The sequence below is a fragment of the Oryzias melastigma genome, linkage group LG16 (genome assembly GCF_002922805.2).
Source record: "Oryzias melastigma strain HK-1 linkage group LG16, ASM292280v2, whole genome shotgun sequence".
Taxonomy (NCBI): domain Eukaryota; kingdom Metazoa; phylum Chordata; class Actinopteri; order Beloniformes; family Adrianichthyidae; genus Oryzias; species Oryzias melastigma.
Genome location: NC_050527.1, coordinates 20,823,100 through 20,833,568, shown reverse-complemented (window position 1 = coordinate 20,833,568; position 10,469 = coordinate 20,823,100). Strand labels below are relative to the sequence as shown.

At 41.1% G+C, this 10,469-nt stretch overlaps 1 protein-coding gene across 1 annotated transcript in view; it reads left to right on the top strand.

Moving 5' to 3' along the window:
- preb (prolactin regulatory element binding) overlaps nt 1-5,217 on the top strand; it is a 9,067-nt gene extending 3,850 nt beyond the window's left edge. Inside the window, exons 4-10 of the mRNA XM_024268120.2 lie at nt 1,145-1,398; nt 2,901-2,981; nt 3,069-3,196; nt 3,265-3,438; nt 4,185-4,257; nt 4,320-4,479; nt 4,551-5,217. Coding sequence (XP_024123888.1) covers nt 1,145-1,398; nt 2,901-2,981; nt 3,069-3,196; nt 3,265-3,438; nt 4,185-4,257; nt 4,320-4,479; nt 4,551-4,645 — 965 coding nt within the window. The 3' untranslated portion in view covers nt 4,646-5,217. The remainder of the gene's footprint in view (nt 1-1,144; nt 1,399-2,900; nt 2,982-3,068; nt 3,197-3,264; nt 3,439-4,184; nt 4,258-4,319; nt 4,480-4,550) is intronic.
- The last annotated feature ends 5,252 nt before the right edge of the window (nt 5,218-10,469 follow it).

Here is a 10,469-nt window from a genome sequence, read left to right as displayed (position 1 = left end):
CATCCGCTTCAAAGCCCGGAAGTGGCAAACATGATCATGAGAGAGAAATGAATCATTGCGGTTTGAGCCCGGATGTATTAATATGACATCCAGAGACATTAAAGGAACAGAGTCGTGAAAACAAAACAGCCTGGAGCAAGATTTGGGGGATTTTCACTGATTTGACTTTTTGCTCTGAGGTTCTCTCTATTGTAGGTGGTGGAGGAGCGCTAATGAATAATAAAAATAAAATAAGAAGATTCTCCTCCCTGCTGTTACCTATGTGAGCGCACGTTCATAAACCCGCGTAAAGCGCGTTCCTGAACGCACCACACAGCCGATGTGTAAGCGCTTGAACCGGGTTGAACATTCAGAAAACTCAGTGCGTTCTCCATTTGTGACTAGAGCTTGTGACACGACTTAAAAACTTGCGCTGGTGTGCGCGTTTGCATTGACTTTTCATTGAAAGAGTCCGCTTGATTGCGCGGCCGTGTGTAAGCACACACACACACTCACAGGTGAGCCTGCATGGAAAGCTGTCAAATTGATTTTTACATTTTCTGCATCAATGAACATGTTGACGAGTTTGAATCGTTTTTTTTAATCGTTACATCCTTAGTAAACACCCAACACGTGGCCGTTCAAGAACGCAGGTCCTTAAACAAGTTTTTTTGCATGTGGTGTTCACACCGGACGGTCGCTACCCTATATAGCAGTTGGAAGAGGCTTGGTGTGAAATGTCAAAGTGGTGTAAATCTGGTGAATCTTCCTCCAGGTTTTTTTTTTTTTTTTTTTCACAGCTCTATTCTAATTTATAAACGACTTGGTGTTATAGCCGGGCTCAAACCGCAATTAATAATTCCTCCTTCATGATCAATTTAGTTTTTTTCAATGGTTGGCTCTTTCATGTCTTTAAAAAGTCGCCACCTATAAATCACTACCAAATCAGAATCCCTGATTGGCCGAAGTTCAACTAGCTTGACTTTTGACACGCCTTCAGTGTCTTCGTGTTTTGTTTGTAGAACTCAAAATTGGACTTCAGAGCTGGCGTAGCCCGTGAGAGTTTTGAACGGGCCACATGTTGTGGCTGGTGTGATCCAGCATGAAGGGAAACCTCTCCACCAAAAGTTGTCAGTCATCAACAGCGTTTGCGTGTTTTCTGCAGGAAAGGACTCCCAGAAAGGAAGTGTCAGGCAGCGAGACGTGAAGGGGCGTGCAGCTGAGGAGGCGGGGACTGCGGCGTCGGGTGGGCGCGGCTCAGACACAAAAGCGGACACCCCGAACATCGTCGTGACGCACTTGGCCGATGTGGAATCGGACCTGAACCCCCAGGAGCCGCTCCAGAAAGTGGTCCGGTTCAGCCCCGACCAGAGCCTGCTCCTGACTGGAGGCACGGATGGACATGTACGCGTGTGGGAGGTGAGTGTTCAGCATGTCTGAGCGTCATTCATCCACCAGAGTCCTGTCTTTATCATTCACAAGTTCTGAAAGGCTCAATGCAGAAGGAGATGGAAATGTAGACCAGAGGATCTGCTGAACAAACCAGAAAAACTGAGTCACCTTCCATCAAGAGATCTGTACTAATGATAAAATATCTTCACCAACAGGTGGTATAAATGCAATTTCTGAATGATTTTAAATGGTATTAATCATCAGGAACCATTAAAATCTGATGATAGATTTTCCCTTAAACGAACAGACAAAGTGGAAGATGAAAATAAATAAAGTCACACAGTAACTTCAGCCTGACTTTTAAGATGTGACAGATTAATACACAAAAACGGTCACTAGACTGATGTTTCCTAAACAAATTAATAAACAAAAGTTTACTATTTGAACTACTTCATTATCGGCAACATTCTTGTAACATTAGACGGCTTTTTTTGGTGCAGTGTTGTTCACCTTTCATCTTGTACCTTAAGGGATCGCAGTTATGGAGGACCAAAAGAGCCAAAATGAAATAAATATATACAGATATATAATCATTAAAGTAATTGTGTCATTAATTATTTAAAATTGGCATTAAAAAAATAAAAGTGGAAATGAATAAATGTTTTGCCCACTGCCCGGACCATGAAAAGTTTAATGAAATCATGAAAAAAATCTTAAATCATTTAAAATCAAATTTTATTTAAATATGAACACATTCAATGACACTTATTTATTTAATGCAAATTTTAAATAATTATTGACACATTTATGTCATTATTTCATATTAAATATATTTATGTAATTTAGTCACTTTTAGTCCATAACGGGCCATGAAATAATTAAATATGTCATGAAATATTTAAATGTGCTGTTTTAATATTTTAATTCCTCATATATTTCAACATTTGTTGATTTCCCCTTTATTAATGTATTGCCAATTTTAAATAATTAATGACACATCTATTTAATGATTTAATGGTGTCTATTTTATTTCAGTTTGACTCTTTCGGTCCTCCGTACACCACAGCCAATCAGCTTTCACTGATTCACACAGTTTTATGCCGGATGTGACCCAACCATGTATTCCATCTGGGCACATTATGCTGTGTGGGAACAACTATCACAATACATTCATATGTGAAGTAAAGTTTTAGTCTGTTAAATTCAGATTTCTTTTATTTTGAAGCCTGTTTCCTGTCTGGAACATGTTCAATCTTGTGTTTTTTTTAAAACAAGAAATATTCATAAAGGGATGGAGGATAAATTCAGCCTAAAACTCTGAAAGATAACGGAAATCTTTTCTGGGATGTGAAGAGAACCTGGTTTCATGTGTGAATGCTTGTAAACATTCAGAGCGAGATCCTCTTCTGATCATATCAAAGTTAGTCTTAATCAGCTTCCTGCGGAAGCAGCGGTTCTCAGCAGAGCTGTGGGAGTGACCGCTGGTCTGATCCGCTGCTTTCATGTTTTTTTTTTTTTGCTTCCTACAGTTTCCGTCCCTAAAGAAGAAGCTGGATTTCAAAGCACATGAAGGCGAGATTGAAGACTTGGATCTGAGTCCAGGGAACAAGGTGGACCTTCAAGGCCTCCGTTCGTGCATTCTTCCTATGGGTTCTGAGGTGTGAATGGAAACCACCATTTTCTCCGTTTCTCTGCAGCATCTCGTGACCGTGGGCCGGGATTTTGCGTGCAGTGTGTGGAGCGGTAACCAGATGGCTGCTGCTCTGAACTGGGAGGAGACGATGCCTCAAGTGGCTGCAAAGTCTCATAGATATTTGGCTTGCAGGTCAGCAAAGATGAAGCAGTTTAACCCCGCTGAAGGTGAGCTGGTGGACATGAGCTCGTCTGTTTCAGGTTTGGGAGAGTAGAGGACCAGAAGGATGCTCTCAGGCTTTACACAGTGCAGGTCCCTCACAAACGAAGCCGGAAACCTGCAGCCTGCTACCTCACCAAGTGGGACAGCAAGAGCTTCCTGCCCATGCTGACGTCTGCCTGCGGCGTGGAGGTCTTCTCATGTCTGACCGTCAGGTAGACCATCCAGTTCTGTTCTGTCGCTGCTGCTTTATGGGACTACAATGGTTCTGTCTGGGAGGTATATAAATGAGTGCGATTAATTGATTGTGATCTTAATGAATCCATTTTAATTGCAATTTTTTAACCCAATGATAGCTGTGAAAAGCTTCATTTAAGTTTGTGATATTGTGGCGCAGTTAAAGATCATAATACAACTAAAAAGGTTTTTAAATTAATAAACGACTTCTAACATTTACTTTGACACCATCGAGGGTTTTTTTCTCCAATCTTGAACAAATATTTAACAAAGAGAGGCTCTGTAGAGTCTGGAGTTTTTCCAGAGACTTCGTGACGTAAGCAAGATTCAATCTCATTATTTCACTGATACATTTACAGTATGTGAACTGGATCAGAATAATATAAATATATTCAAAACATAAAGCAGATTAATAATGCATTTCTAAACAAATGTGTAAACTCAAAATTGGATTGAAAAAAATCAGAATCAAATCAATCTAGGCTCTTGTTAATCAAATCAGATTGTTTCTGGAAATTATAATCCATACCCAGCCCTAATTTCCAACACTGTTGAATGAAGACGAACCAGTACTTTTAAAATGGTTCAGGTGCTTCTACGAAGCGTTCTTAAATCCGCCCTCCATGAAGCACTGAAATCGTTTTTTTTTTTTTATTTGTCCTGTTCAGACTCGGAGCTGGAACGTTCTCCTCCTCTGTGATGAACTCTGTCTTCTCCTCCACAGTGACTCCGGGACATTTCTGGGTCTTGGGACAATAACGGGATCGGTGGCGATCTACATTGCGTTCTCCTTACAGGTATGGACAAATATCCGACTGACCTGCACCTGCAGGGGCTGATGCTGCTCTATCTTGTCCAGAGGCTGTATTATGTCCAGGAATCGCATGGCATCGTGGTGACGGATCTGGCCTTCCTGCCTGACTCCCTGAAAGGCCGGAGCATCAAGGGCACCAACGAAGCCGTCCTGCTGAGCGTGGCTGTAGACAGCCGCTGTCAGGTGCATGCTGTCGCCCGCCGCCGTAAGTCCGTCCTCATCGGCGTTCAGCAGGAAGCTGCTCGACCTCCTCTCAGCTTGTTTGTCTGCCCTCAGGAGATTTCCCCGTCTGGCTGCTGCTCTTCCTCTGCGGCCTGCTGGTGGTGGCAGCCGTCCTCCTCCTGCAGAACCTCTTTCCAGGGCTGCTCTAGGCGGCGTCCCCGCCGGGGTTTGAACTTTACCCTCAGACGCAGCTCTGCTAACCTCCTGGTGTGCACAGGAGCACCAGAGCAGGAGCGTTCCTCATTTGAACTGTTTCACCTGAAATGTCGTTGCAGGGTTAAAGGGCTCGACTGTGTAAGAATGCATGTATGTACAAATGTGAAGCAGGAAGTTTACACACCTGTTTGTCAAACCACACGACCAGACGGCTGCAGAAGACTTTCTCTGACTGAGCTGCTCAAATGTTTGTGGTCAGTAAAAGATGAAATGTTGAGACGCGGGAAAAACCATGAATGTTTATAAAGAAGCTCAAAAACTTCCCGATTTTATGAATTTTAACTTTAAAATTTGTGTTCCACTGAAAGCGTAGTCACTGCTCCGGTCTCTGAGAAAGGTTCTGGGGTCCCAGCAGCAGAGAAACGACGTCTGTCTACCGCCACCTGGAGTTTGATGGAGTCTTAACAGAACGACGGGATGAATGCTTTTGATCACAGACGGTCAGATGATTGTTCCCTTCAGATGTGTCAGAGCTCTGAATCCTGATTAAACTCCTTAAAGATGGTTTCTGTTCACATTCTCATAATAATGTGAGGATCCTGCTCAGCCGGAGGAACATTGACTCATGATGATGATGTGGCACTTTGGCCACAGGTGAAGAAATCAACATTTCTAATTTATACAAAAGCCATCAATTTAACTATCAACTTCAGCATCTTCAGCAGCCAAATTCAGCTTATAGCATTCACACTAGCATTATCACAGGGTCATACTACATATCATAATTAAGTTGAAAAGATAGTTTTAAAATGTAGTTTTAGAGTGTTCAATAAATGTTTATCCTGTTCGGCCCGTGATCGAAGGTGCGTTTTGGATTTTGGCCCCTTGTGTGATTGAGTTTCACACCCCCGATTTAGATTCAGATCAATTAAGAGACGTTGAGTTTTTGTTAAATATACTTTGATTTTTTTTATTTTTGATGGAGAAAGAAAAAGGAGGAAGGAAGAAAACAAAAAACAATGAAAATCAGATTCTAGATTTGGTTTGAAAAAAAGTGGGGATTTAGTTTTTAGGCCATATCGTCCAGCCCTGCTGGCTCTGAAGCCATGGTGACTGAAACTTCAAACAGTTGAATCGAAAGAGCTTTCCAAATTAAACCCCCATTCCAGGGACATCTAGTGGTCACTAGGGGTACTGTTTGTATCTCATTGGTGAAGAAGCTGTGTTTTTCCTGGTATCCTGTCGTTGGGTCCGGGGTACCACCAGGGATTTTGTGCCCCATGAAAATCATTTTTACAGCTGGTTCCAATATTGCTCCTATTTTTGATGAACAGGTAATGTTAGTTTGGGGGTGTGAGGGCTGCAAGCTAGCAGGAGAGTGTATAAACAAAGGGATCATGGGATATCAGTTGAGGGCTACTTCCCGGCAACAGTCCAGGCCACAACTCAGAGGGAAATTTCAAATGAAGTTCTGTCGCTCTGCAGAAAATATGTCTTCAAAACTGATAGGTTTCTTCCAATCTTGGCTAAAAGTTTCAATCATACTTAAAAGACCAATCAAATAGCTGGAGTAGGTCTTTAACTCCTCAGTTTTTAATTCTTCAGATTTCTAAAAATCTACTTTATCAGATGAAGGCTGTATTTAAAAAGCTTTTGTTCTTATAGCAGTGCAGAATAATAAAATCCAATCCAAACTTTAAACAATTTGAGATTTCAACCTTGTGTTTCTCTGCTCCTTTATCCTGTGCGGCATGGCTGCAGTTTCACAGCCTAAAACCCAGAATCAAAATCACTCCTAAAGTTGGGAAAGTTTCTTTTTGCAATTAAGATTCAAATAAAAAATGTCTGACTTAACCCAATTTGATTTATATGTGCAATAAGGTTAAAAAATAAAGTTTTTTAGTTTAAAGGGGCCCTACCATTAAAATTAGACTTTTAAATGCATTTTACGGTTCATTCCTCACTATAAAGAACCCAAAAGCGGCATTTTGATCCGTTTATGAGTAATCCTCTAAAAACCTGCACTGTCTGCAGCAGCCCCTCCCATATCCACAAAAACGAGCGGTTGGAAACGTGCTGATGTAAGATCGATGCCACCAGCCCCCTTCAGGAAGAGTGTGCTGACAGCTCCACCCCTATTTTAAAAACACAAGTAAAGAAAATGTAAAAACTGTGTCGTAGTTTATGAATGAAAACAAGATATTTAATATTGTCTTGTTAAAACTCAAATGTTGTTTAGTATTATTGACATAAAGTGTATACGGTGTAGCTCGGCATGTTAGTTTGCAATTATGTGTTTACACAATGACATCCACAATGACAAGGCTAAATTTGCCTTCCTGATCACATGACCTTTTGGGGTAAAATGTAGCAGCATCTGGGCCAAAGTCAAAGAGCTGATTACAGTTTTTTGTATTTGGATGGCTTTTACTTTTCTTCATTAGAATCAATTCTAATGGTTTATAACCTTGAAACATGGCTGCCCTTATGTAGCCATGAATCTCTGACATGGATGTGAGGAAAGTTGGCTCCACTCCTCCATGCAGAATTCTTTCAGCTGGGAGATCTTTGAGTTCATGGAGCTCCTGTTTCGAGTCAGCATCTCGATTGAGATCAGAGCTTTGACTCTGTCACTTCAGCTGTTGGGTTTATGTTTGCTCCAAAAGGTTTAAGTTGTTTAAAAAAGCTCAACATTTCATGTCTAAAAGTCTAAATATTCTGCAGGAAACTGAAGGGAATCGAACCCCAACCTGCTAAAGCAGGCGTACCATCACCAGTGTCTTTAGTTTTTGGACTATACATGAAAGTGAAGCCAAACTGCCATTCAACTTGGTTTTTGTCTGCAGTCCTTCAAACCTGGAAGTGAGAAATAGGAAAAATAAAAGAAAAGGCTTGATTATTACTTTACATATTTCTCTATATTTGGTGAAATATTCTGTCATTTTAATCCTCCTCAGGTGTTTTCTTAAATCATATTTTCCAATAATCCAGGATTATTGGATGTTTGTAACTTTTAAACACATCTCTTAACTCAGATGATCACTTTTGTCTTCTTTATTTTAAAGTTTAGTGGAAAAAAATCATTTGAAAACATGAAGCTAAAGAAAGTTTGAAACTTGTTGACCGTCTGTCTAATCTGGCCAGTTTAGGAGTTTCTGTGCTCAGCAGGAAATGTCTCCATCTAGTGGCGTTAGACGGTAGTGCACCCATCTTTGCTCTTCCCTCATAGATATGCACAGATATCTGTCTGCTGGCCAACCTGTAGGAGATGGATGAGCCATTTGAAAAAGAGCAGATCGGTGTGTTTGCACACCGTTGGAGTCTTGGATTTAGTTTTTCATGAACAGACTGTTTTCTCTGACAGGCTCCAGCTCCATGCCCTACAAGAGGAACCCCATGCAGGCAGTTTATGTGACTGAACGCTCAGGGCCACCGTAGATGACCCTAAAACACCAATAATGTAACAGTGACACCTGAATAACTGGCTTTTTGGCATAATTCTTCTTTGAGGTTGTTACAGCAGCACAAACATACAGCAATGAGACTTCTGGAGTCTCAGCGACAGTCGGATCCACAATCGCGTTGTCTAGTTTCGGTTGTGATTGGCTGCAACCACAACAATGAATTTCTGAGTGGCTTTATGCTTCTCAAGTGATGAGATTGTCCCAAAAATGTATTTTCAACATGGATGGACAACAGGATGTAGGTCAAAGGTCACTGTCTTGATGCTGTTTGATTTTGTTTGAATATTTCAGACATTGTTAATCTTCTCTTTTACTTATTGATGTTTTGAGGACGCTGTGATGCCATCATTTAGGGGGCGGGTCTATTTCATTTAAATAAATTTGTTTTCTCCAAACTGGATGTGTCTGCAAACACACCTGTGTTTCTGTATAAGCTGAGGAGAGAATTTTTGAGAGAAAGGCTGCAATGTTGAAAAGGGGGTGATGCCCCCGCAAAAATCCTATTTTGCAACCCGCAGCCAGCCCTGATAGCGCCCACAAGGAGCTAAAGTCAGTGCCCCAGTGATCAAGGCGTCTTATTCTGGGTGGGAAAATATCTCACAAAAAACATATATTTCATTAATTAGTTCTTTAGTGAGCCAAAGCAGTGGTGGAGTCTAGAAAATTCTAGAGGATGTACTCCGATTCACCATTCATGCCTCATACTTTAGCTGATATTTTAGCTGGCTATCAGCTTCAGCGTTTTTAGCTATCAATTTCAGCATCTTCAGCTATCAGCATTCACACAGGTAATGCTCTATATCTAGTTCAGAATTTTGATCAAATTTACGGTTTTAAAAATGTAGTTTTAGTGTTTACTAAATGACCTAAGGTGTGTTTTGGATCTTGGCCCCCTGTGTGATTGAGTTTGACTCCAAATTCAGTAAAACTCTGAGTTTTTGGTTCCAGAAAGAGAGATAACTCACACCCGGGAAAGTGGGTTAAACCAAGCCCGTTCCAAGAAGCGGGTTAAGCTGAACTCAGAATCAATCACTATGGCAACCAAGTCTGTGAACGAAACCTGGTCGGTAGCAGGTTTTCTTCAGGAAACTTAGAGTTCTCTGCGGTCTCTGCCCCTTTTTAAAGTGAAAGATGTTCAAATATGAGTTCCTCATTAACATTTAGAGAACATTCACGTTAGAGACGTCACGTTTTCACCACTCAGAAACCAAAATGACATGTTCATTCATAGAGGATCATGTAGAGAGGAGGCTGATTAATCCAGAGGAAATGTTATTTATGTCGGTAGAGGATTTGGAGGACACGAGTCGACTGACTGGAGTTTCCCCAATTCATTTTTATTTCAGCGATATTATAAATAGTGAGTTTTTCCAGGGACTTGCTATTAAAAATACAAATTTTTTTCCCCTTAGTTTAAATCCTTAATGTTACGTACCCAATAACAAACTGGCCCAGAGTCTAGGGGGGATAGCCATCAGTGGGGACAATAACATTAAAGATGGACACCAAACTAAAAAGGAACACAGTTTATTAAAATAAACAGAAACCTGTGTCCTGAAATGAAGCAGGAAATAATTGGTGTGTTATGGTAAAAAAAGAACAAACCAAAACAGAGTTGGAACTTTGGCCAAAAGAAAAAGAAGTCAGGGAGACTGCTGACCCAGCCATGACGACTGTCAGAGTCTGCAGCTCCCTGCTCAGGGCTGCTTAACAAAACTAACTAATCAAAACAAATTAAACAAAGCCCGTAATCAGAACTACCAAGGTCCAACCCCAAACTAACACAACAAAATCTAAGATTGCTGAGGACAGAAAGTAACAAAGGTCAAAAACCAATCACCGCACAAACCAATCACCGCACAAACCAATCACCGCACAAACCAATCACCGCACAAACCAATCACCGCACAAACCAATCACCCAGCCTGCTGCTCTGCTCCCTGCCTGGCTTGGTGTGGCCTCCTCTGTCTTAAATAGACTCCATCTGCCAATCAAGGCAGATTGGCCACACCTGCCAGGGAGCCGAAGGGAACTGGATGGGAGTGGAGGCCAGGCAGCAGCAGGACGTAACACTTAACAATAGAAATTATGGAATGTCAAACACCAAGAAAGGATCTGAACCATAGACTTAATGAACTCATCTGCCGTCCAGAACTTACATCAAATAATAGCTCAATTGTCAGCAACACTGCTTCCTGCTGTGGAAATAGCAAGTTTGATTCCTGGCTATGGAAATTCTTTTTATGCTTAAAAAAAGAATTTGCCGAATATTTTTTAAGTCTTGAGAATTAAAATTAAATAAATGCTTTTTTAAACATATTCCAGGCAGCTACGGTTTCTTTTTTAGCGTGCA